The sequence below is a fragment of the Ornithorhynchus anatinus genome, chromosome 16 (assembly GCF_004115215.2).
Source record: "Ornithorhynchus anatinus isolate Pmale09 chromosome 16, mOrnAna1.pri.v4, whole genome shotgun sequence".
NCBI classification, from domain to species: Eukaryota; Metazoa; Chordata; class Mammalia; order Monotremata; family Ornithorhynchidae; genus Ornithorhynchus; species Ornithorhynchus anatinus.
The window spans coordinates 37047702-37075108 of record NC_041743.1 but is presented as its reverse complement, the minus strand read 5'-3'; the positions used below and the strand labels follow the sequence as shown (position 1 = coordinate 37075108).

General features: G+C 50.1%; 1 protein-coding gene across 6 annotated transcripts in view; it reads right to left on the bottom strand.

The window, feature by feature from the left end:
- CHUK (component of inhibitor of nuclear factor kappa B kinase complex) overlaps positions 1-25231 on the bottom strand; it is a 39009-nt gene extending 13778 nt beyond the window's left edge. Inside the window, exons 1-13 of one of the 6 annotated variants that reach the window (XM_029081054.2) lie at positions 25163-25231; positions 24612-24778; positions 24047-24441; positions 17378-17472; positions 12914-13028; positions 11809-11878; positions 9989-10077; positions 8556-8645; positions 8321-8445; positions 6571-6678; positions 5127-5262; positions 1034-1228; positions 305-407 (exon numbers count right to left, since the gene is read on the bottom strand). In XM_029081054.2, coding sequence (XP_028936887.1) covers positions 305-407; positions 1034-1228; positions 5127-5262; positions 6571-6678; positions 8321-8445; positions 8556-8645; positions 9989-10077; positions 11809-11878; positions 12914-13028; positions 17378-17472; positions 24047-24151 — 1231 coding nt within the window. In that variant the 5' untranslated portion in view covers positions 24152-24441; positions 24612-24778; positions 25163-25231. Of the gene's footprint in view, positions 1-304; positions 408-1033; positions 1229-5126; positions 5263-6570; positions 6679-8320; positions 8446-8555; positions 8646-9988; positions 10078-11808; positions 11879-12913; positions 13029-17377; positions 17473-24046; positions 24519-24611; positions 24973-25093; positions 25129-25162 lie in introns of those variants that run through there. The other 5 variants (XM_029081053.2, XM_029081049.2, XM_029081050.2 and 2 more) reach the window with 5 other exon arrangements.
- Between the last annotated feature and the right edge of the window lie 2176 nt (positions 25232-27407).

The window sequence follows — 27407 nt, the reverse complement described above, 5'->3', positions numbered from 1 at the left end:
ACCCATTTTTCCTCTTTAGGATCGGTGACCGACCTAAGGCCGGTACAGGGCAACACTGAACAATGGAGATATTGCCCCTCCGATCCCGCAGATGGGCCTGTCTCCTGTCAAATGTGTGGTCATCCCCGGCTAAGTCCAATTTGGGATTTTCAAGTCACCCTGGACCGTCAGAGGTCGCAGGTCACTCCCCCCGATCCCCACAACCTGACCTCCCAAAGAATGACAGCGGGGTGGCGGGGGGGCATTCCCACCCCTACGCCAACCCGGGCAGAGTTTAGTTCGGCAGTGAGCGAAATATACGTACCGATGTAATTGACGCAGTCGGATAAACTTCTGGAAGCAAACGGCCCCTCGTAGACGATCTTGCTTTTATCGAATAAATAAACCATGTAGCTATCCCAGCCCCTCTGGGAAAAACCAAACCAAACAAGAAACCGGATCGTTAGACTCGACTCGGAGAGGTTGGAAAGTGGGCTGTCTCTCTTGGGGCCCTGGGTTAGGCTGCCACGTTAGCTGGCAGGTGGAGCTCTGTTAAGTGGCTAGGCACGTGGGCCGGTAGTCAGAGACATAGGCAGTGATGGTGGGGAGAAGACAAACATTATTTCTAAAGTCGTCACCACAGCTCATCGGTTGGGTACACCGCAGCAGACGTGCCAAAGCAGGGCTCTTGTTGAGGTATGGGGAAGGACTCAGATATTCTGGGCGGTCAAGGATTAAGAATGAGTTAAGCTCCGCCTCCGAGAAGGCCTCGGGTGAAGGCTTGCACTACAGCAGCTAATCACCAAGGGAGCCTAGTCAAGTGGAAGGACACGTGGAGTGGGGAGGGAAGGGGTCATTCCTCATAGACCTCGTTATAAACGCATGGGGAATAAAATCAAAGGTCAGATCGGTGGCTTTTCTACTTTCACTGGGAAAGAGATCAGTCCTGAAAAAAATGGACAAATGGAAGCTGGAACAAGGAGAATGGCAGGATTTCTTTAAGTGGGATCTACACAGGCCCCGATAGTCTTTAAATAAATCAGCAATCTCTTACTACTCCATCTATCACACACTGAGAAGCAGGTTTCCTGGGATCCAAGGAAATTCCCATCTCCAAGAGTAGTTCTTGGGTCCCAGTACTTATTCCCGTTTCCTGCTCGATGCGTGACTGTAAGGAATGGAGGCTTTCGTCTGGCAGCAACAGAAAAGAAATGATCTTTGCAGAAGTCATATTTAGGATGTGTACAATCTGTTAAAAAAAAAAAAGAGAGAGAGAATAGACGAGGGGAATAGACAACGCTCAGTCGCTTTTCTCTTCAAAAGAACGACCAGGGCTTAAGAAGCAGTGTGGTCTAGTGGATAAAACACAAGCCTGGGAGTCAAAAGGACCTGAGTTCTAATCCCCGCTGCCCCACTTGTCAGCTGCGTGACCTTGGGCAAGTCACTTAACTCTTCTGTGTCTCAGTTACCTCTTCTGTAAAATGGGGATTAATGCCATGAGTCCCATTTGGGACATGGACTGTGTCCAACCTGATTAGCTTGGGTTTCCCCCAGCGCTTAGAACAGTGCTTGACATGTATTAAGCGATTAACAAATATCATCATCATCATTATTATTATCCAGTTACCAAAGATCACATCCCTGAAAGTGCTCGGACGCCTTTGAGGAAAGGTGCTATATTAACCCCCTGAACATTTAATATTACCCCTTCTCCAAATGTTAACAGGAACACCTAGGTGAAAGCCCCCTACGGAAAGATGATTTTTAAATGCACAAAGGATTTCGGTCCCTCAGTCTGGAAAGACACAGTCGCTGTGCCATATAGCTTCCAGGCCTTTTTGTCGGTCTAATTTTAAAAGTGAAATAATGGAGACTCTTATGAGGTTTTCCTTTATTTCAGAGAGAGGAATTACTCAGTCTTCCCCGAGACTTCTGCCTCTCTTGTATTGGCGAGAGAACTGAGCAGCTCTTAAGAGTCCGGCTGGGTTCCACTTCATTTTGGAAGTCAACACCTGCCCAGATTTTGTTTCTGGTTAGAGAGAATGTGGAAAGCACTTACTCCTCTAAACTCTTCCCGAAAGAGGAGAATAACAGTGCTTAATAGTAAGTGGGCTATTCTTAGCTATTGGTAAGAGTTTCTCCCAACAAAGTCTCCGATATGCTGAACTCCGTCCCCCACCTCCAGGCTATAAGTACAACGGGGCCCTACCACTCTGAGCTCCAGAAAGTTCATCTAGTCCATCCCCCTGCCTCCAGACCTACCACTTGAGGCGGGAGGAGGGGGCCCTCTCCCTGTTCTTGAAGGTCAGTCACTGGCATTTCTTGAGCACTTACTATGTACAGAGCACTGTAGTAAGCACTTGGCCATTACGGTACTTGTTAAGTGCTCACTATGTGCCAAGCACTGTTCTAAGCACTGGGCTAGATTCAAGTCAATCAGGTTGGACACAGTCCCCGTCCCCCATGGGCCTCACACCCTCAATCCCCATTTTACAGATGAGGTAACTGAGGCCCAGAAAAGGGAAGTGACTTGCCCAATATCACACAGCAGACTTGGGGCAGAGCCAGAATTAGAACCCAGGTCCTTCTGACTCCCAGGCCCGTGCTCTAACCACTAAGCCACGCTCCTTCTCAAGAGTACAATGCAACAGAATTAGCAAACGTGTTCTCTGCCCATAATGAGCTCACGGTCTAGGTCACCAGAGAAGACGTTTCCTCCATTTCTCAATAGTCCATCTCAGTGTTTAACAAGCATCACTCTTAAGATGATAAATACAGGCCCCGTCGGGGGCTCATTAATTATGGTAATTCTACAGCACGACAGCATTCTTGAACTCGGCCTTGGCCTCTTCCCCCTTTCTCTCAATTGGCCCGAGTTGAACATTGCTGGATCAAGCTTCCCTGAGAAATTCCATCTTGGACTGACCTTTAAAAATGTCTAAGGATCTGGCCTGACCCTTGAATGGAGAAGGTAAGTTCTACTAGGATGCAATTAGAGGGGAAATAAAAAGCATTTTGACTCCCCACTACAGGCCTGGGAGTCAGAGGAACTAGATTCTAAACCCGACTCTGCCCAACGCTTGCTGGGTGAACTTGGGCAAGTCACTTGGCTTCCCCGTGCCTCGGTTCTCCCTCCTATTTAGACCGCGAGCCCCATGCGGGACAGGGACTGTGTGCAACCTAATTAACTTCTATCTACCCCAGCGCTTAGAATAGTGTCTGACACAGAGTCAGCACTTAAGATCGTCGTGGGCAGGGAATATGTCTCTTTACTGTTATACTGTACTCTCCCAAGTACTTAGTACAGCGCTCTGCCCACAGTAAGCGCTCCCTAAATACAATTGATTGATTGACTGATTGAAAGCCAATTCTGGAGAGAGACCTGCCTCCTGAAAATTCTTTAACTTCACCTGCACTCCTGAATATCTCGTGGTGGGCGATCTGAGCGGGTCTGGTCTGTTGCCACTGTCCCCGGCCGCCAACCGACCTCAACATTCCTTTCTTCCTGGAGACTTCTGGTGCCTCCGAACTTTCAGAAGCGGGGAGGTGGGGCGCCGTGCACGGGAGCAACGCTAAGGAAATACCTAGAATTCTCTCACTGCTAACAGTGACAAGTAGGCTCCAGCTCTGCTCATCCACCCAGCACATTGTAGTTGTACCTCCCCCATTCCCTTCCTGCTGTGCTTCGGCTTCAACGATACTCGTGGCATTTCTTACGTGCTTTCATGGTGCCAGGCATTGTACTAAGCGCTGGGGTAGGTACCACATAATCAGGTTGGATACAGTCCCTGTCCCACGGGGGTTCATGGTGCAAGGTCGGCAGGGGGTGGAGGACAGAGCTGGAACCTCCATTTTAGAAATGAGGAAACTGAGGCCTAGAGAAGTAAAGGGAGTTACTCAAGGTCACAGAGCAGGCGAGGAGCAGAGTCAGGATTAGAACCCAGGTCCTCTGATTCCCAAGCCCTTTCCACTAAACCACACTGCTCCTCGACATGATCTAGAAGCTTGCGTTTTCCCCATAACACAATCTCTAGCTCTTCCATCCAACTGACCCAGCCTACTCAGACTAGAGCTGGCGGGACAAATCAGCTGACAGAGACGGGAGAAAGAGACGCTGGACTGTCTGTCCTTCCCACCGCAGGCAGCCCCCTGTAAATGACCCCTTAGAAATCCAACTGGGCACTTCTGTTTCTTTAAAATGACCGTGAACACGGCTTGAGGCGAAACCCATTTGTATCAATTCTTGGAGAAAAAAGTACGGCTTCAAATTCTGCAGAGAGTCCTGGAAAAGAAGCCTTTCGGCACCTTAAATCTAACAGATTTATCGGGAATGTTGGTCGCGTGAATTTTTTGGCTAATGTTGCTTGTTTCAGCAGTCGTTTAGCTGTTTGTTTCAGTGAAAGTGAGAGAAGAATGTGGGGCACAGCTTTCAGTAACTTTTCTGGGTACATTGCCTGGATGGACAAAACCTATTTGCATTTCATTCCTATGGGAAAAGTCAATTTAACACTTCGTTCTTTCAGAACCAACTGAGAATCTTAACTGAAGACTGCCTTTGCCTCCAGCAGTTAAGAGCAGTACTTGATGCACAGTAAGCACTTAAATAAAATAATAATAATATTTAGTGGGTTGGATAGATGTTTCCATACAGATGACTAAGTTTACTGCAATTATAAGGACCTGGGTTCTAATCCTGGCTCTGCCGCTTGTCCACTGTGTGACTCAGGGCAAGTCACTTCACTTCTCTGGGCTTCAGTTACCTCATCTGTAAAATGGGGATTAAGAGTGTGAGCCCCATGAGGACTGTGTCCAACCCGATTAGCTTGCAGGTACCCCAGAGCTTAGTACAGTGTCTAGCACATAATAAGTGCCTTTCAAATACCACTTCAAAAAAAAAAAAGCCACATGCTCATCCCAATTCTGGTGAGGTGAATTAGGCTGTAGGGTAAAATGGCTATCGGCTCCACCCTTCTGCTTAATTACCAGCAGCTTTAAGGCAGTCATAGGAGAACTGAGAAGGTGAAGACCCAAAAAGGAAGACTGTCCTGGGAATATCCATTTCTTTCCCAGATAACTATTAAGGAAGATAAAAATGATTTACTTTATCTTATTTTAGCACATACAAAGCAGTATCTGTTCAGACTGACCTTCAAGTGCAGAATTTGATCCATTAATAGAAAACACCTCGGCTGCTTCGTGCTGCTATCGATCCCTCCCCCTCTTTGCTGAGGATCCCAGTTCAGCATCAACTGTAACCAGTTTTCCATTGGCTCCACTATTAGGCTACAACACAAAACAAACACACAAGGGGTAAGCCACACTGTACCGAACAAAAAGACACAGGATTCAGAGTCAAGTTTAGGAGTGAAAAATTCTCCCAGTAGTCACGACAGGTGCCTTACTCTGCCTGCATATTTTCTGGCTCTTCACTTAACCTGTCCCGTCTTCTAATTTCCAACTTTACAGTGAAACACGAAGGGGGACAGACAGACCGGTCGAGGTCGGTCGCTGACTGCCCATGGAAGTCAGGCTGAGTTTCCTTTCACAAGAGACTTCGGAATCCTTTCCACCGAGCCCCCTGTCCGAGCAGAACCTCTTCGGCTGAGGCCAGTGGCTCCCGAGTTGGTGACGGCCCGGCGGAACGACCCCCAACTGTGACCCCGGCACCCCTCGAGGGCCACCTAGCAGCTTCAGCTCTGGCAGAATTCAAAAGTCCACATCTGCTGAACACCCCTCCACCCCATCTCTGCGTTGACAACTGGCCTGGCTCCCATTATGCTCTGGGAAACAACTACACGGGGCTGAGTTTAATCTACCAGGTCCTGGGCCGGTGTCAGCCCTGACCACTGCCGAGTTCAGCCCTGCCCTTAGAGCTTGGTCTTTGGGAAGAAAACTCATCTCAGAGACAGAGTCTTCAACACCTCACCGTCAGACACCGAGTTGGAGGATCTCCTGGAGGACATGAAAAGCTTTGGCAGAAAGGGTCCCAAACTCAGTTGACAATCTGCTGTCCGGGGCCATCCCTGCCTCTGGGTCTGGGGCAAGTTACTTACTCTCTTGGGGCATCTTATCCACCAATCAATGGTATTTATTGAGCACTTACTGGCTGCAGAGCACTACAGTAAACACTCGAGAAAATAAGACAGGAGTTTAAGGACAGAATCCCCGGCCACAAGAACCTTCAAGAAGCTCTCACACAAAATGGGTTACAAGCCTAGAAACACCTGAAGAAGTGTTCAGAGTTCATCGGTAGTCAAAAATTGAAAAAAGGAAAGAAAAAAAATCCCTGGGCATGATTTCTTTAATGGAATTGTGGCATCAGGTTTTTGTCTGAATCTGGAAGCTTTGTCTGGGAAGCTAACCATTCGTTTGAAATACTTATGGATGTATCAGAAGTTTAGCCAAGGAGTTTCCAGGAAATCTAAGGGGTCCCCGCTCAGAACTGGCCACATGCGGTAGCCGCTCAGTCTCCATGTTACTGGCTAAGCGAAGCCGCAGTTTCTCGGCTCCAGAAGCTCTGGGAGCTGTCCTGGCCTTCCAGCTCGACTGGAGACGTTCAAATGTTCTATATGACACGGACGGCACACTTACCGGCAGAGGCTGTTGGGCTGAGGTAAATGGCTACTGAACCGCACTTCTCCCGACATCTCTTCACTGGCAAATATGTGCTTGGGATCTTTCTTCTTAATTTTCTCATGCCTGCAAAAACGATAATAATTATTATTGTAATTATTAAGCATTTACTATGTGCCAGGCACCGTTATAAGCGCTGGGATAGATAAAAGATAATCGGGTCGGACCCAGTCCCTGTCCTGCGTGGGCCTCACAGTCTAAATCAAGCCACCGGTGTCTAAGTGATTTTCCACTTGATGAGCCGGCCGTAGCAAGGCACCGCTGGCGAAAGGACCGGATTTAATCAATCGGTGGCATTTACTGAGCACTTACTGTGTGCAGAGCTCTGTACTAAGCGCCTGGAAGCCCATAATGCAACAGAGTTGCAGGTGACTTCCCTGCCCATGTGGGGCTCAGTCTCTAGGGGAATAAAGCCATGAAACTAAATTCCCGAAATATACTCAAGTGCTATGGGACTGAGGGTGGCGAGAATACGAAGTGATTCAAGGAAGCAGCGTGGCATAGTGGAAAAAGCCCGGGCTTGGGAGTCAGAAGGACCTGGGTTCTAATCCCAGCTCCACCACTTAACAGCTGTTTGACTTTGGGCAAGTCACTTAACTTCTCTGAGCCTCGGTTACCTCATCTGTAAAACAGGGATTAAGACTTTGAGCCCATGTGGGACAACCTCATTACCTTATATCTCCCCCAGCACATAGTAAGTGCCAACCACCATCAACGTCATTATTTCAGAGCCTTTATTAAGGCACGTATTAAGCACTTTTTAGGTGACAGACACTGTACTAAGCCCTGCAGTAGATACAAGATAATCAGGTTGGACACAGTCCCTGTCCCACATGGGGCTCACAACTTTACTCCCCATTTTACAGAAGAGGTAACTGAGGCACGGAAAAGTTAAGTGACTTGCACAGTGTCACACAGCAGAGCCAGGATTAGAACCCAGGTCCTCTAACTCCCAGATCCGTGTGTTTTCCTCTAAGCCACGCTGCTTCTTAACACTTACAATCTCGCACGCCACTATGCACTAGCAACGCTCCACCACCGTCAAAACATTCTCCTTATCCATTGTACCACTGGGGGCTCACAACTGAAGAGGTGAAGAGAGAGCCAGAGTCCTGCCCCCAATTTACAGATGAGGAAACCGAGGCCAAGAGAAGTTTAGCGAGTTGCCCCAAATCGTACAACAAGCCAACGGCCCAGCTGAAGCGAAGAGAAAATGACATAAACCTTCACCACAGACAAAGGCCAACCACTATGGGTTCATTTTAGGTAGACCCACTTTCCCGAGCTGCCTCCTTCTCTGATTCCAGCCCTGCCTCAAGCTTTTCATATTCATTCAATAGTATTTATTGAGTGCTTACTATGTGCAGAGCACTTTACTAAGCGCTTGGGATGAACAAGTCGGCAACAGATAGAGACAGTCCCTGCCGTTTGACGGGCTTACAGTCTAATGGGGGAGACGGACAGACGAGAACAATGGCAATAAACAGAGTCCAGGGGAAGAACATCTCATAAAAACAATGGCAACTAAATAGAATCGAGGCAACTAAATAGAATCAAGCTCCTCCATCTGTTACTGGGGGTGGCCCAGGCCCACCACAGCCAGCTCCTGCCCCGGGACCCCAGCCTCACCTTCCATTCCTGGCCTGACTGCACATGATCGACAAGCCCAGAGAAGCCGCCTTTTAGGCTGGAGTTTTCAATCTCTTACCACATAAATGGCTGCAGGTGATGCAGAAAAGGTCTGTAGCCCACAATTCCTTCAAACACCATTGTTCCAAAGCTCCAATAATCCACGGTGGCTGTGTAAGGCTTATTCTCAAATAGTTCAGGGGCCTTCGAGAAAAAGAGAGGATTATTTCTCGACCCTTGGGCCCTCCGGAAATATTAGAGAAGGGACATTGTTCAAAGAAATCCCAAACTTAAAGGAACTTAAAAAGCCTCACCAGATATTGCAGAGTCCCCACAAAAGATGTACACAGACTTCCTTGATCAAGGTCTTTGGCATATCCCAAGTCGATTATTTTGTGAATTACCTGAAAGAAACATACACATTCATTTTGGACAACTTGAAAACTTAAACAATTTTCTTCAATAAAACTAAATGGATCGTATTGTGTGTTGGGGGCGGGGGGTGTTTAACCCAAAACAAGGATAAATCTTCAAATGATCACAAAGCATTTTAAGCCTGGTCAACTAAATGAACCCTAAACTAGGATTCTACTTGGTTGAAAAGCGCGTAGGCTGTAGATGTGGGGAAAAAACAGAGGCAGTAGCTGGTGGGAAAGGGATGTGAAACCAATCTCTTGTATTGTACTCTCCTATGCACTTCGTACAGTGTTCTGCATAAAGTGAGTGCTCGATAAATACCACTGATTGATTGGAAGCACTCAAGCCTTGTCTCTTCTGTCTCTCCACTGCCTGCCAACCAACCTTGCACTGCATCCAATTCAAGGTACTTAGTCTTATCTGAAGGCACCAGGATCCCCAGTTACCTTAGAGAAGCAGCGTGGCCTAGTGGATAGAACACAGACCTGGGAGTCAGAAGGACCTGGGTTCTAATTCTCGCTCTGCCACTTATCTGCTGTGTGACCCTGGGCTAGTTACTTCACTTCTCTGGGCCTCTGTTACCTCATCTGTAAAATGGGGGTTAAGACTGTGAGCCCCATGTGGGACAGGGACTGTGTCTAACCTGATTTGTTTGTACCAACTCCAGCGCTTAGTACAGTGCCTGACACATAGTAAGCAATAAACAAATATCACAATTGTTAACTCTGAATACTCTTCCTTAGGTCTTTCACGGGTACAGTACCTAGTGCAATAAGCACTCTGGTCGATGATGCCGATAAGGGTCCTTTACCTGATCTTTGGGACTGGAAAAAGAACACACTAGAAAGGTACAATACCCCCAGAACCGTCGAAAGATTTCCATTCCTACAGAGGCCCCTTTCCTTGAAATGGAGAGTGAAAAACAGCAGCTCAACCAACACCTGTGTTGAAGAACACTGAACAATTTATTGGAAGTGGATTTTATGTCCTTAAAAAATCTCTGTGTCTGAAAACTCAGGATCAGAATTTAAAATGTTAACAGGAAGGCAAGTAAGAGGATGAAGTCCCAAGGACCTAGGTCCGCACCGGAAGCTGAGAGGAAGAGAGTACGTGAAAGGGGGCGTGTGTACACTCATGCACACTCACAAACACACACACTCTCTCTCTCTCTCAAGGTGGCCTGGAAAAATATGCCAATTCAGTCTCACTCAGCCAAGAAGAAAGCAAGGGGCGTGACTATAAAGCCACTTACTAGACCTGGAAGCTCGTCGCTACTTCCTCCTGCACTGTGGACAACAGGAAGGTAATGCTACTTTAAAATTTCACCTACCTTCCCATCAACGTTCTGGAGGACGATGTTTTCAGGCTTTAGATCTCGGTGGATAATTCTGTTTTCATGCAAATACTGAATCCCAGACCCTAGAGAAAACGGTTGAATTTACAGCCTGTAAAAATTTATCACTCAAACCCCAGCAAGTCTGACGGCTGCTCAATCTATCAATCCAGAGTATTCACAGAGCACTTCCCTTATGCAGAACACTGTGCTTAAGTGCTTGGGAGGGCACAATCAAGTTAATGGACCTAATCCCTGCCCTTAAGGACCTTACAATCTAGCAAGGGAGAGAGATACTCAAATATTACATGGAGGGGAAAGCAACATGGTTTAAAGACAGGTATCTGGACTCTGGTGTGGTGTGGGGGGGGGGGGGTTGAGTACCCAAGCGCTTTAGGGTCACGGAAGCGCTAGCAGGCGAGAAAAATTGGGTGGGGGAGAGGAGAGATCAGTCAGGGAAGGTTTCTTTGAGGAGACGTCGTTTCAGAAAGGCTCTGAAGGTGGTGAGCTGTGGTTTGCAGGCAGGGAAAGGGATTTCTGGACAGAAGGGAGGTGTGAACAAGAGGTCGGCAGAGAGACAGACAAGAACGAGGCACAATGAATATGCTGGTTTGAGGGGGCGAGGCATGAGAGCTGGGGTGTGGTAGAAGAGGAGCAAGAATGCTGGGGGGGGGGGGGGGAAGACGGCTGATTGATTGTTTAAAGCCAAGGGATAGAAGTGAGTCTGCCTCACCTGTCTGTGAGATCTCATAATCAAGAGCTACAAACTCCTAAGCCAGAGTAGTTGTGGAAGAGAAGCTGAAATTCCTTCAGAAAGCCAGCTAAATAATATCAATGAGCCCAATTCCCCAGGGCCTAAAACACTGCCCCTCAAAGTACATTAATTAAACACTTTGGGAGGACCTTTAATTCTTTCATATTAATGTCTGTCTCCCCCTCTAGACCTTAAGCTCGCTATGGGCAGGGAACGTGTCTGCTAATTCTGTTGCATTGTACTCTCCTAAGGGCTTAGTAGAGCGCTCTGCACAGAGTAAGTGCTCAATAAATATGGCCAACTGATTCTTTCATCCCACCAGTTCAGCGCATTGACGCCTAAACCCTGACTCTGCTGAACAACTCCTCAGTTGTCTAAAAGAGCAGTGCTCCTCCCAAAATGACTCACTTGTAGCAGGGAGCAAATTTAAGCGCCGGGAGAACAGGGCCAGAGGGCAAGAAATGTGTCCATACTCTCCCAAGCACTCAGTACGGTGCTTTGCACAGAGTAAATGCTCAATAAATACGATTGAATATTTCTTAAGTGCTAAAATACAGCCATTCTGAATAGAACTTATTTTGTGTCAACAGAGGCAATCGTTTGAACTTTTTTCCATCTGCTGGACCCTTCTGGGAAGAAACAACTGAATTGAACTTGGCTTCGCTGTTTGACTGTCAGTCAGTCTTGGGAGTCAGAGGACCTGGATTCGAATCCCGGCTCTGCCATTTGTCAGCTGTGTGACTGTGGGCAAGTCACTTGACTTCTCTGTGCCTCAGGTCCCTCATCTGTAAAATGGGGATTAACCGTGAGCCTCACGTGGGACAACCTGATTACCCTGCATCTACCCCAGGGCTTAGAACAGTGCTCTGCACATAGTAAGCGCTTAACAAATACCAACATTATTATATCTTTTAAGCTGTGAGAAACTGGTACTCGTGCTTTACATCGGTATACCCTGAGCACCAAAGCGGCATACTACATCCTCTGTAATCATTAGGTAATATGCCACATGAAAACAACAATTATTTGATCAAGTAAATTTTAAAGGCCTCAGATTACTTACCTATATCGCTGAGTAGAGAAAGTATTTGGCTCTCTTTAAGTCCACAGCAATTTTCTGTCTTGTTAAGGAGCTGAAAGAAAAACATTAGGTCTGTTTTTCTGCCCAACCCTTGGGCAGAATTTCCCCCCCCCGGACCATCAACGAGCCCCTTTCCAAAAGGAAACTTTTAACAGCGAGAGTGAATCTGACCAGAATAGAGATGCTGAGCTTCTAAGGGGGCGGGGGAGGAGGGAAGGGACGTCTTAATACGTTACATTTCAAAACAGCTGCTAAAAATAAGTAAATCCATGTACTGCGAGAAAAAGAGATTTTCACTTCGGAAACTCTTCGAACCTCACAGCTACTGTGGAGCCTCCACCCTGTTTTTAGATTGTGAGTTCCTGGGTGAGCAGGGGATGGGGCCAACTCTCACCTGTGAATTCTCTCCTAGCGCTTAGGACAGTGCTCTTGCACACAGTCAGTGCTCAATAAATACTATGGCTGCTACTACTAGTAGTCAGCAATAGGGGGGAGGGGAAAGTGGATACTATTAACCTCTCAATTAATCCACGGGATTTACTGACCGCTTACTATATGCAGAACCCTAAGCCCTTGGGAGAGTACAAACAACAGAGTTGTCAAACACATTCCCTGCCCACAGCGATCTTACCTGTCCGTTCCATTTCCGGGCAACTCGCATCCCTTTCCCAGTGTTCACCCCTTCCCACGCCACCAGCATTTCCTGAGCTGTGTGGTCTCTGCACGGCCACCGGGAAAGGGAATTGGGCAAACTGCCTCATCCACGTCTCAATCTGCCTTCCAAAGTGAAGCGGCAGCCAATCCTTCAGTGTGCTCGGGCCGGTATAAGGCCCCAAGCAGGCAACCATGGCAACGCCTGGGACTCCTGCTCTGACCCAGGATGGCCCAGGTGAGGTCTGGAGGCCACCACCCCTCTCCCTGACTCCCTTCCCCACCCTCCCCACCAGACCACAGGCCTTGCAGGATGGAACAGCTCTGCCTCGTTGTGTGGTTGCTCAGGTCCACCTGGCTCCTTGGGCCTCCAGGGTCAGGGGAACAGGGCCAACCAAGGATTCGCATTTGGGGCCTGGCCGGGCCCCAACATTACCTTTCTCAGGTCCCCTCCTGAGCAGTACTCCATCGCAAGGAGGGGGACATCGTTAACTAGAAAGTTCATCTCCTCAGGAACGTCACAGGCCGTTACAACGTTAGGGTGGTTCAGTCTGAAGATGAAGAAACAATTCCAGTGAGAAACTCCCCTCTATGGAAGGGAAACATGAATCGGAGGACAGCTCTCAGCTTTCTCTTCTCCAGGCTAAACAATCACCCTTCCTCACAACTGTACAAGCAGGACCGATTCCCCCTTTAAATAGACAGCATGGCTTGGTGGTGAGACTACGGAACTGGGAATCAGAGGACCTGGATTCTAAGCCCGGTTTCTGCCCCTTGCCTGCTACATGACCTTGGGCAAATCATTTCACTTCTTTGTGCCTTAGTTTCCTCCTTTGTAAAATGTAGATTAAAAACCTGCTCTCCCTCTCTCTTAGACTATGAGCCCTGTGAGGGGCAGGGACTGTGCCTGACAAGATTATCGTGTATCCACACCAGTGTTTGGTAGGGTGCTTGCTTAATAGCAAGCTTTTAACAAATACTAATAATCATTGTTACTAGTTTTGGGGAAAACTCCTCCTAGGGTACCAACTCCAGGTATACCCCCCAGTCTTAAAGTTTGGGGGAACAGGTGTTTAGATCTGGAGATCGAAGCTGGACCCCAAACTCAAATGAGGGTTTGACCAATGTCGTGTCACGGGAAGGTGGGTGGGAGACCTACTAGCTCGAACGTCCCAGGAACTCGTGTCGATGACCTGAGGTGGAAGATTCTGGAGTGGCGAGCAGCCCGCCCCCAGGGAAAGTGTAGGACAGCGAGGGGGAGGGCGCAGCCCTCTTAACCAGGACTTACGGGGCCGCAGCCCGGGGCTCACCACCCTCACGACCTTTCCTCCCCTCCCCTCGCCAGCTGGACCCCACCTCCCCTGTCCGGGGCCCAGCAAGACTTTGCACTGGCCCTGGGGAACTTGCGTGCCCAGCTCTCATGATGACCTGCACCTGGCCTGGCTCGTGTCTGTTGGCTTTGGGAAAATAGGAACCGTGTCTAGATAACTGCGGGTGCTTAAAAGAACAATAGAAAACTAGGGGTATGAGGTGAAAACTTTTATACACACACTCTCTCTCTACAGCCCTGTTTATATATGACAGCATTTGTTAAGCACTTACTATGTGCCAAGCACTGTTCTAAGCACTGGGGTAGCTACAAGGTTATCAGTTTGTCCCACGTAGGCCTCACGGTCTTAGTCCCCATTTTCCAGATGAGGTAACTGAGGCACAGAGAAGGGAAGTGACTCACCCAAAGTCACACAGCAGACAAGTGACAGAGGCGGGATTCAAACCCATGCCCCCTGATACTCAAGCCCGGGCTCTTTCCACTGAGCCACACTGCTTCTCGGCAGCTTCACGCTGCTTCTTGGCCCCGTATGGGCCAAGACTTGCCAAACTCTACCCCTGTCTTTGCTTTCACTGGGTCTGATCTGACTTCTAGGGGGAGGGAGTGGAGCACGCTCAGTTAGCCCCACGTAGGGCCCACAAATCAATCCAAGGAATTTACTGAGTGCTACATGCAGAGCACTGTACTAAGCACTTGCGAGAGTATAAAGCTACACTTCTTGCATCACTTACATGCAACCAACCACCCAGTAGGTCTAGGACCATAGCAGACACTAAGATCAAGGCATTAATTCATCCGCATTATCCGTCTTAACTGTTCCTCTGATATATTCGATGTCCTTATACACGCCAAGAAGGAATCATAGATCATTAAAGTAGCTGTGAGAAAACGCTAATGTTGTGATTGAGAAACCGGGGAAGGAGAAGTGGAGCGATTACCCTCGACGGTTCAGGGATTCTCAGGCTGCAGTTTTGAGGGATTTACTTTTACCAAGGAGTCAGACTGCAACCTGTATAAATTAGTCACGCAAACCAAGGACAGCCTACACCTCTAACTCTCGGTAACTCACCATATAATCCAGTGGCAAATTTACAAACCCCTCAACCATTTGGGGGTTGGAAACAAATGCCTATCTGAATCACTTAAACCAAAATTGTATAGAGAAGCAGCGTGGCCCACTGGCTAGATCATGGGCCTAGAAGTCAGAAGGACCTGGATTCTAATCCCAGCTCCACCACGTGTCTGCTCTGTGACTCTGGGCAAGTCGCTTAACTTCTCTGCACCTCACTTACTTCATCTGTAAAATGGGGATTAAGATTGTGAGCCCCATGTGGGACATGGACTGAGTCCAACCTGACTAGCTTTATATCTACCTCAGCACTCAGTAGAGCATCTGGCATACAGTAAGCGCTTAACAAACACCATTAAAAATTTCTTAAAAAAGATCTAACAGTGACTGAGTTATGGCTGAAACGGGATTTGAGCTTTGAAGAGATGAGGCTGACGAGTTTCACTGATAACACAGAAAACGGGTGACCTAATGGATAGAGCACAGGTCTGGGAGTCGGAAGGATCCGGGTTCTAATCTCGGCAATGCCACTTTTCTGCAATCACAATTCAGAACTGAGTGTACTCAACAAATTCTGCTACCTAAGAAGTACAATGTCCAACGATGCAGGGATAGACAAAGATGTGGAAAATGGAATCCAATGCGCCAGCCTGATCTAAGCACTTATTTCCTGCCCAGACTGCTGCAACAGCCTCCCTGCTCACCACCCTTCCTCCTGTCTCTCCCCACTCCAATCCATACTTCACTCCGCTGCCTGGATCCTTTTTCTGAAAAAACGTTTAGTCCTCGACTCCCATTTCTCAAGAACCTCCTGTGGTTACCCATCCATCGCTGCGTCCGAAACTCCATACCAACAATTTGAGGGCTCTGGATCGGCTCCCCCGTTTCCTACCTAACCTCACCGATAGTCCTATTACAACCTGCTGCTCGCACACTTCACTCGTCTAACGCCAACTTGCTCACTGTAACCTGATCTCACTTATCTCGCCGCCGTCTCCTTGCCCACATCCTCCCTCCATCCTGAACTCCCTCCCCCTTTATATATGACAGATTACCACAATTTACTCTCCTAGTACAACCCAGCCTGCACACTTAGCTCTTCTAATGCTAACCTTCTTGCTGTACCTCGATCTCGTCTATCTCGCCGTCGACCTCTCGCCCACGTCCTGCCTCCGGCTTAGAACACCCTCCCTCCTCATATCCGACAATTACTCTCCCCCCACTTCAAAGTCTTATTGAAGGCACATCTCCTCCACGAGACCTTCCCTGACTGAGCCCTCCTTTCCTCTTCTCCCACTCCCTTCTGCGTCACCCTGCTGCAGTTACCTCATCCCTTGACAGTCATCCCACACCTGGCCCCAGCTGTCCACTGCCTTATACTCTCCCATTGCTCCTATCTGAAATTTGTTTTACTGCCTATCTTTCCCTCTAGACTAAAAATGTTCCTTGTGGGCATGGATCTCATCTGCCAACTCTATTGTACTGCACTCTTCCAAGTGCCCAGTACAGTGATTCCCCCACTCCCACCGTACAGTAAGTACTCAATACATCAATCAACCAATGATATTTATTGAGCACTTACTGTGTACAGAGCCCTGTTCTAAGCGCTCGGGAAAGTATAATTCAATAGAATTAGCAGACCCATTTCCTGCCCGTAACGTATACATACCCCACTGACTGCTGGATTTTGGCAAACTGACAGTGTGGTGTGACAGTGTCCAATAAAGCTTCACGTCGAACGAAACATCTATCAAGCTGCAATACCACCCCGCCTCCTATGGCCAGAGAGCACACAGAACGACCTAGGAAAATGGATGGCCGCCCCAGAAACTAGCTCACCGTCACTGAACCTTCCTGAATAGGGAGAGGACAAGCGTTCTCGGCAGGGAACGCATCATTCGACTCTGTTGTAGTGGATTCTCCCAAGCTCTCGAGACATACGACTGACTGATCGGAGCGTTCCCAAACCCAACGCAACATCGTGTCAAACAGCAACGGACAGACCGGGTAGGGGTGGCTCTCTCCTTAAAGGGAAAATTCAGGAAGAGCAAGACAATAACGAGGCATTGGCCCACCAGAAGGTTATGCTTCCACGCACCCAGTGTGGAATTGCTTGTTGGTCACATACTAGTGTTTTCGCTGACTTGTCCGATGTTTTTTTCATAAAACCTCAACTCGCTCTGACCGTGGCTAGAATATGACAAGCACAGTCCACAGAAATTGACCGTTTTTCCCTCATATGAATTCGGCGAGGGGGAGGACTGCAGGGGGACGAGGAATCATAATCTCCCCCTGACTCTATTGCCAACATTTCCCCAGAGACGGCAGATCCTCTCGACTGTAAGCTCCAAAAAGGTGGGAAACGTGTCTACCAACTCTGTTGTACTTTCTCAAGTGCTCAGTATAATGCACTGCACATAGTTGGTGCTCAATAAATACCACTGGTTGATTAATCTGTGGCTACCCATTGACTGTGGGAATGGAAGTCCCCCACGACTCACTTCTTCATGATCTGGATTTCATGGCACCACCGGTCTTTGTTCTTCGCACTTAGCTCCTGGCGGCAAGCTTTAATCGCTATCTTATCGCCGAGGTCCTGCAGAAAACGGGGGCAGGGGAGGGGAAGACGGAAAGAGGGTTAAGTATTTGTCCGACTGCGCCCTCCGCTAACATCCATTCCCAAGCGTGCTTACAGTCAACGGGGATTTTCTGTCATTAGGCTTCAGCCTAAACCACTTCTCGTCCCACAGCTCCCACGGCTCTTACGACGAGTAACTCGTATGGATCGCAAACCCGTGGCTCCCAACTGGCCTTCAACTACACCGAACCATGCCTCGGAGAGTGACCGACTGATTTAATAATAACTGTGGCATTTGTTAAGCGCTTACTATGTGCCAGGCACTGTACTTGGCACTGGGGTGGACACGAGCCAATTGGGTTGGACGTGGTCCCTGTCCCACAGGGGGCTTCACCGCCTCAGTTCCCATGTTACTGAGATGAGGTAACTGAGGCCCAGGGAAGTAAAGTGATTTGCCCAAGGTCACATAGCAGACAAGTGGCGGAACTGGGATTAGAACCCATGACCTTCTGACTCCCAGGCCCGTGCTCTATTCACTACGCCATTAGATCTGGGCAGAAAAGCAGCGTGTCTTAGTGGAAGGAGCCCGTGCTTAGGAGTCTGAGGTTGGGGGTTCTAATCCCGGCTCCGCCACTTATCAGCTGTGTGACTCTGGGCAAGTCGCTTCACTTCTCTGCGCCTCACTTACCTCATCTGCAAAATGGGGATTAAGACTGTGAGCCCCACGTGGGACAACCTCATTACCTGGTATCTCCCCCAGCGCTTAGAACAGTGCTTGGCTTATAGTAAGCGCTTAACAAATACCATCATCATCATCATCATCCTCTTTCTTTCAAATGTAGTACCATTAAGAACATAAGACCAAAAGACAAAAGCAAAAATAGCACCAGGGGCTGAAGGCATCTGTCACGACGACCCACTAAGGGATTACTTTTGAGGTACACAATGAGACCAGGACTGTGGGGTCCTCACCGGCCTTTTCAGCCACTCATTGGTGAACTTCACCATCAGTGGCCCCTTCTTCAATTAGGAAGGACGACGCTATATAAGAGCCCAAGAAGAGCCATCGCTGGCCTTAGAGCCCGGGGGATTCTGTGTCAGACGCTGACAACAAAATGCTAAGAGGAACGGTCTGTCCATCTACACTGAGAAGCAGCACGGTGTAGTGGAGAGGGCATGGGCTTGGGAGCCCGAAGGTCATGGGTTTTAATCCTGACTTCGCCACTTGTCTGCCTGTTGTGTGGCCTTGGGCAAGTCACTTCACTTCTCTGGGCCTCAGTTACTTCATCTGGAAAATGGGCACTGAGACTGCGAGCCCCATGTGGGACAGGGACTGGGTCCAACCTGATTAGCTTGTACCTACAGAAGCACTTAGAATAGTGCCTGGCACGTAGTAAGTGGTTAACAAATACCACACCAATAATAATAATAATTATTACCTAGGTCATTCAGAAAGCCCTTGGGAGAGTGCAATACAACAGAATTAGCAGACATGTTCCTTGCCTGTAATGAGCTTACAGTCTAGAGGGTAGACTCTGGTAACGACAGGCTGGTCATCTTGCCTCTCTCATGTGCGGATTATGCTTGGACCATAGAAGAGCAAGTTGGGAGAACGTTGGAAAAGCGGTTACGGACAAACGAACTTCAACTGCATGAAACACCATCATGTATGATCACGGCACGATAACAACAGTTCCGCACATGGTCGCACTCTGAGCTATGTGAACTTCGGTGAACCAGGTTCCTCACCAAATCCTGTCAATTCTACCCTCACAGCTCCGGAATCTGCCCTTTTCTCTCCATCCAAACTACCACACTGAGCCCAGAACTTGTCCCGATTAAGCTCTCCTTTCTCCCCAATTCCCTCTCCTTTCGGCTTCGCCTCTGTACTTGGACTTGTACCCCTTCAGCACTTGACAGTCACTGCACTCTCAGCCCCACAGCACCTAAACATATATCTGTAATTTATTTATATTAATATCTGTCTCCCCCCATAGACCGGAAGGTCCTTGTGGGCAAAGAACGTGTCTACCAACTGTGCTGCATTGTACTCTCCCTAGTGCTTAGCACACGGCTGCTCTGCCCAAAGTAAGCGCTCAATAAATGCTACTGATTGTCACATCCCACCTGGCCCACTGCATCAGTCTCCTCACTCTAGTCCACACTTCACTCGGCTCCCGGGATCATTTCCCTAGGAAAAAAAATTCAGTCTTCGTCTCCCCACTCCTCAAGGACCTCCAGTGGTTGCCCATCCACCTGCTCGAACAGAAATTCCTTACCAGCTTTAAGGTAATAGGTTCTCCCCATCCAATCTTATCTTGCTGATCTTCTACAGTGCAGCCCATACATTTTGCTCCTTTAATACCAACCTACTCACTCTGTCTCCATCTCATCTACCTCACTGCTGACCCGTTGCCCACATCCTCCCTCTAGCCTGATACTCCCCCCTTCCCCTTCACAGCTGACAGACCTCCACTCTCCCCTACCTTCGAAGCCTTATTAAAATCACGTCTCTTCCAAAAAGCCTTCCCCGATGAAGTCCTCATTTCCCTAACTCACCTTCCCTTCTGCAATGCCTACACGCTGGGATCTGTACCCTTTAAGCACTTGATATTTACCTCACCCTCAGCCCTCCAGCACTTATGTACACATCCTTAAACCCTGACGTTTCCCCTATCTGTAATTTAATTTGATGTCTCTCTCCCCCTCTAGACTGAAAACCACCTGTGAGCAGGGAACATGTCTTAACAACTTTGCTGTAGTGTATTCTCCTAAGCACTTAGTAAAGTGCACTGCACACCGTAAGGACTGAATAAATACCACTGATGGAGTGAAGTGCTCCTTACTTTCTCACAAAGATTCCACCCCTCCCCAATTCAATGACATGACAAGATAAATCATCAAAAGGCCCAGATCTCACACAATGTGGCGACCGTACTGTTTTATTTCCAGCCTCAGCCCTTGCGTACATATGTGTATTTTTATTTGTAGATGCAGTTATTTATTCAGCGATTTCACCCTGATCTATCTGCACTACTTCCTAAACTATTTTTAATCGCCCTCCCTCTTGTAGTATTTGTGAAAAATTTCTGCCTGCCTGTCTCTCAGATTCTAAACTCCTTGAGGACAGGGAACTTGCATCTGGACTGGTATTTTCCCCAAGCGCTTAGTACATCGTTTCATACTCCATCAACAACAGGTGCTCACTATAAGCCATTGATTGATCAACTGAACTGTGAACTTTGAACTCTGACTGGGTTCGGCCCAACTTCAGCTGCTTGATCCAGACCGGCAAAGATATTTTTACTGCCTAGACCCACTTCAGCTCGGCCGCACTTATCCATACTTGACGGGGGCGTGAAAAAGGAGCTGAGGTCGGCCCTCCAAAGCTCTACCGCTAAGCTTTCCCTGGGAGTCCAGCCTGGTTTTAATTCACCAAACTCTGGTTTTCTCCTCATCCCTGAGACTAGGAGTCCGGGACCAGCAAACGGTTCTGGGGTCTTTCCGCTCCACTGGAAAACCGGGAGTCCCGTGAACCTGTACGTGGGGAAATGACAGACTGACAATCCTTCCAGACCACCGGTGGTTGCGCTAGGCCACCAGAAGATGGTATTTATTGAACCCCCACTTGCCTACAGATCGCTTTTCTACACTCCAGGGGAGAAGGAAACTCTAATAATAATAATGTTGGTATTTGTTAAGCGCTTACTATGTGCAGAGCACCGTTCTAAGCGCTGGGGAAATACAGGGTAATGAGGGTGTCCCACGTGAGGCTCACAGTCTTAATCCCCATTTTACAGATGAGGTAACTGAGGCACAGAGAAGTTAAGTGACTTGCTCACAGTCACACAGCTGACAAGTGGCAGATCTGGGATTCGAACCCATGACCTCGGACTCCAAAGCCCATGCTCTTTCCACTAAGCCATGCTGCTTCTCTAAGACTGTTAGTTCGCTGGGGGCAGGGAACATGTCTACCAACTCCTTCATACTCTACTCTCCCTAGCACTCAGTACAGTGCTCTGCACACAGGCACTCAATAAATACGACTCAATAAAAGTAGAGTGGGCAGACACGATCCCTCTCGTCGAGGAGTTACAGACTCAAGCCACCAGACGCCTGGGGGAGACACCAGAAAAAGTCAAGCACTGATTCCTTGAGGCATTGAACGAAGCAGTGAGAAGCACCATGGCGTAGTGGCTAGAGCCTGGGCGTCGGAAAGTCATGGATTCGAATCCCAGCTCCGCCACTTGTCTGCTGTGAGACTTTGGTGAAGTCACTCAACTTCTCTGTGCCTCAGTTCCTTCATCTGCAAAATGGGGATTAAGATTTTGAGTCCCGTGTCGGATAGGGACGATGTCCAACCCATTTTCCTTGTATCTATCCCAGCGCTTAGAACAGTGCCTGGCACAAAGTAAGCACTTAAATACCATTATTATTACTAACAGTCCTAGAACCGAGAAGACTCTGGGGGGATGAACTGGTCCAACCCCCCGGCCTAAGGTCAACCACGACTGCTGGCTGGAAGCAGCGTGATTTAGTGGAAAGAGTCCGGGTTTGGGAGTCAAAGGAGGCGGGTTCTAATCCCGGCTCCACCACTTGCCTGGCTGTGTGACCTTGGGCAAGTCACTTCACTTCTCTGTGCCTCAGTTACCTCACCTGTACAGTGAGGATGCAGGCTGTGAGCCCCAAGTGGGACAAACTGATGAACCTGTATCTACTCCAGCTCTTAGAATAGTGCTCGGCACGTGCTAAGAAAATAACAACATTATTATTCTCTGTGCCTCCATTCCCTCATCTGTTAAGAGAAGCAGCGTGGCTCAGTGGAAAGAGCCCGCGCTGGGGAGTCAGAGGTCATGGGTTCGAGTCCTGGCTCTGCCACTTGTCAGCAAGTCACTTCACTTCTCTGGGCCTCAGTGACTTCATCTGGCAAATGGGGATTAAGACTGTTAGCCTCATGAGGGACAACTTGGTTACACGGTATCTCTTCTCAGCGTTTGGAACAGTGCTCTGCACCTAGTAAGCACTTAAAAGATGCCAACATTACTATTATTCTCTGTGCCTCCGTTCCCTCATCTGAAAAATGGAGATGAAGACCATGAGCCTCACATGGGACAACCTGATGACCCTGTATCTCCCCCAGTGCTTGGAACAGTGCTCTGCACCTAGTAAGCGCTTAACATATACCAACATTATTATTATTCAATAGTATTTATTGAGCGCTTACTAGGTGCAGAGCACTGTACTAAGCGCTTGGGATGAACAAGTCGGCAACAGATAGAGACAGTCCCTGCCGTTTGACGGGCTTACAGTCTAATCGGGGGAGACGGACGGACAAGAACAATGGCACTAAACAGCGTCAAGGGGAAGAACATCTCGTAAAAACAATGGCAACTAAATAGAATCAAGGCGATGTACAATTCATTAACAAAATAAATAGGGTAACGAAAATATATACAGTTGAGCGGACGGGTACAGTGCTGTGGGGATGGGAAGGGAGAGGTGGAGGAGCAGAGGGAAAAGGGGAAAATGAGGCTTTAGCTGCCTCCGTTCCCTCCTCTGTAAAATGGGGATGAAGACCATGAGCCTCACGTGGGACAACCTGATAACCCTGTATCAACCCCGGTGCTTTAAACAGTGCTATGCATGTAGTAAGTGCTTAACAAATACCAACATTACTATTCTCTGTGCCTCCGTTCCCTCCTCCGTAAAATGGGGATGAAGACCATGAGCCTCACGTAGGACAACCTGATAGCCCTGTATCAACCCCGGTGCTTTAAACAGTGCTATGCACGTAGTAAACACTTAACAAATACCAACATTATTATTATTCTCTGTGCCTCCGTTCCCTCCTCTGTAAAATGGGGATGAAGACCGTGAGCCTAACGTGGGACAACCTGATGACCCTGTATCTACCCCAGCGCTTGGAACAGTGCTCGGCACCTAGTAGGCGCTTAACAAATCAGCGTGGCTCAGTGGAAAGAGCACGGGCTTTGGAGTCAGAGGTCATGGGTACGAATCCCCGCTCTGCCAATTGTCAGCTGTGTGCCTGGGGGCAGGTCACTTAACCTCTCTGTGCCTCTGTTCCCTCATCTGTAAAATGGGGATGAAGACTGTGAGCCCCACGTGGGACAACCTGATTCCCCTGTCTACCCCAGCGCTTAGAACGGTGCTCTGCACATAGTAAGCGCTTAACAAATCCCAACATGATTATTAAATCCCAACATTATGATTATTCTCTGGGCCTCCGTGCCCTCCTCCGCAAAATGGGGATGAAGCCCGTGAGGCCCAGGTGGGGCGGCCCGATGACCCTGTATCCCCCCAGCGCTTAGCGCAGCGCTCGGCCCCTAGTAAGCGCTGAAGGAGGCCCCGTCACCGTCCCGGTCCCGGAGGATCTTGGTGGTGCGGCGGAAGGGAGCCCCGCAGGCCCGCCCTCCGCCCCTTTGGGGACGGGCCTGTCCCGTCCTGGAGCTGGGGCCGGCATCCCGCACCCCGGGGGGGCTCGGCCCACAGGCCCACAGGATGGAGGGGCAGGTCGGCCCCGGTCCCCGCCGCCCCGGCCCCCCCCCCGCCGGGTCCGGTCCCGCCGGCTCACCCGGTGCTGGTAGAGGCTGACGTTTCCGAAGCCGCCGGTGCCCAGCCGTTCCCGCATCTCCCACGGGCCGCTGACGGGCGGCCGCAGCCCCGGGGGCCGCTCCATGGGGACAGAGGCCGCCTCGGCCTCCTCAGACTCAGTCGCCTCAGTCTCTCCTCGGCCTCCTCGGTCTCTTCAGCCTCCCCGGCCTCTTCAGCCGCCTCGGTCTCTCCTCGGCCTCCTCAGTGGCCTCAATCTCTCCTCAGCCGCCTCAGTGTCTCCTCAGCCGCCTCAATCTCTCCTCAACCTCCCCTCAACCTCCCCAGTGTCTCCACAGTCGCCTCAGTGTCTCCTCAGCCGCCTCGGCCTCCTCAGTGTCTCCTCAGTCTTTCCTCAGCCGCCTCGGCCTCCTCAACCTCTTCAGTGTCTCCTCAGCCGCCGCCTCGGCCTCCTCAGTCTCTCTTCAGCCGCCTCAGTCTCCCCTCAGCCGCCTCAGTGTCTCCTCAGCCGCCTCAGCCTCTCCTCAACCGCCTCAGCCTCTCCTCAACCGCCTCAGCCTCCTCAGGCTCTCCTCGGCCGCCTCAACCTCTTCAGTGTCTCCTCAGCCGCCTCGGCCTCCTCAACCTCCTCAGACTCTTCAGTCTCTCCTCAACCGCCTCAGCCTCTCCTCGGCCTCCTCAGTGTCTCCTCAGCCGCCTCAGTGTCTCCTCAACCGCCTCAGTGTCTCCTCGGCCGCCTCAGTGTCTCCTCAACCTCCTCAGTGTCTCCTCAGTCTTTCCTCAGCCGCCTCGGCCTCCTCAACCTCTTCAGTGTCTCCTCAGCCGCCTCGGCCTCCTCAACCTCTTCAGTGTCTCCTCAGCCGCCGCCTCGGCCTCCTCAGTCTCTCTTCAGCCGCCTCAGACTCCCCTCAGCCGCCTCAGTGTCTCCTCAGCCTCCTCAACGTCTCCTCAGCCGCCTCAGCCTCTCCTCAACCGCCTCAGCCTCTCCTCAACCGCCTCAGCCTCCTCAGGCTCTCCTCGGCCGCCTCAACCTCTTCAGTGTCTCCTCAGCCGCCTCGGCCTCCTCAACCTCCTCAGACTCTTCAGTCTCTCCTCAACCGCCTCAGCCTCTCCTCGGCCTCCTCAGTGTCTCCTCAACCTCCTCAGTGTCTCCTCAGCCGCCTCAGTCTCCCTTCAGCCGCCTCAGCCGCCTCAGTGTCTCCTCAGCCGCCTCAGCCTCTCCTCGGCCTCCTTAGTGTCTCCTCAGCCTCCTCTCGGCCTCCTCAGTCGCCTCAGCCTCTCCTCAGCCTCCTCTCGGCCTCCTCAGCCTCTCCTCGGCCTCCTTAGTGTCTCCTCAGCCTCCTCAGTCGCCTCAGCCTCTCCTCAGCCTCCTCTCGGCCTCCTCAGTGTCTCCTCAGCCGCCTCAGCCTCCTCTCGACCTCCTCAGTGTCTCCTCAGCCGCCTCAGCCTCTCCTGTGCCTCCTCAGCCTCCTCTCGGCCTCCTCAGTGTCTCCTCAGCCTCCCCTCGACCTCCTCAGTGTCTCCTCAGCCGCCTCAGCCTCTCCTGTGCCTCCTCAGCCTCTCCTCAGCCGCCTCAGTGTCTCCTCAACCTCTTCAGTGTCTCCTCGGCCTCCTCAGCGTCTCCTCCTCCTCCTCCTCAGGCTGCTCAGCGTCTCCTGGTCGGGCTGGGCCTCCGCGGCCGGTTCCGGGCGCCGCTCCCGCGAGACTCCCGCCGCGCCTGACGTCACTTCCGGGGCCCCGCCCCTCGGCCCCGCCGCCTCGGGCCCGAGGCTCCCCACGCTGGGAATCGTGGCCCTTGGTCAGCCCTGGCCTAGGGGGGATACAATGTCCTCGGGTGGTCCCTCGTGGGGTTTCACTTCACGGTCTTCATCTCCCTTTTACAGAGGAGGGGACTGAGGCGCAGAAAAGAAAAGTGGCTTCTCCAAACTCAGCCGACAAGGGGCGGAGCGGGGAATTAGAACCCATTACCTCTGACGCCCAAGCCCGGGCTCTTGCCACCAAGCCAAGGAACAATTAGTATTATTATTGTTATGGCATTTAAGTGCTTACTGTGTGCCAGGAAGGGTACAGAAGCAGTTTGGTATAGTGGGTAAAGCATGGGCCTGGGAGTCAGAACAATAATAACGATGACATTGGTTAAGCGCTTACTATGTGATGAAGTTGGTATTTGTTAAGCGCTTACTATGTGCCGAGCACTGTTCTAAGCGCTGGGGTAGACACAGGGGAATCAGGTCGTCCCCCGTGGGGCTCACAGTCTTAATCCCCATTTTACAGATGAGGTAACAGACACCGAGAAGTTAAGTGACTTGCCCAAAGTCACACAGCTGACAAGTGGCAGAGCCGGGATTCGAACCCATGACCTGTGACTCCAAAGCCCGTGCTCTTTCCACTGAGCCACGCTGCACTCTTCTAAGCACTGGGGCGCTGGGGGGGGGAGGGAGGCATACAAGGTCATCAGGTGGTCCCATGTGGGGCTTCACGGTCTTCATCCCCCTTTTACAGATGAGGGAACTGAGGCGCAGAGAAAGGAAGTGCTTTGCCCAAAGTCAGACAGCTAAGTGGCAGAAGCAGGATTAGAACCCACAACCTCTGATGCCCAAGCCCGGGCTCTTGCCACTAAGCCAGGGAACAACAATTATCATCATCATCATTATGGCATTTAAGTGCTTACTATGTGCCAGGAACTGAAGAGAAACAGCATGGCATAGTGGGTAGGGCACGGGCCTGGGAGTCAGAAGGTCATGCTGTTGTGACCTCGGGCAAGTCACTTTACTTCCCTGGGCCTCGGTGTCCTCATCTGTAAAATTTCTTAAACCCTTCCTATGTGCCAGGCAACGTACTAAGCATTAGGGTGGATTCAAGCGAACGAGGGTGGACAAACTCCCTAACCCACAAGGGGCTCAGTCTCGATCCCCATTTTACAGATGAGGTACCTGAGGCCCAGAGAAGTAAAGTGACTCACCCAAGGTCATACAGCCAAATGTGACAGAGCAGGAGCTAGAAACTGAGGTCCCTCAGAGTCCCATACCCGTGTTCTATCCAATAGGTCACACGCTTCAGCCTGAAGCTCCTCTCCCTAGGACTGATTGATTAGATCTGCTCCCTTTACTCACCCCTTCTTCAGCCCTGCAGCATTTACATACATAGCCATAATTTATATTAACGTCTGTCTCCTCCTCTAGACTGCAAGCTCATTGTGGGCAGGGAACAGGCCTATCAGCTGTTCCATTGCACTCTCCCAATCGCTTAGTATAGTGCTTTGCACGCACTGTGCTCTCAACTCGATCGATTGATGGACCACATCCCACCTAAGCGGGCTCAAATGAGCAGGATTGTTTCCTGATCTGCCCTGCATAGCCCTGGACCCACCTGGGGTGGGAAAG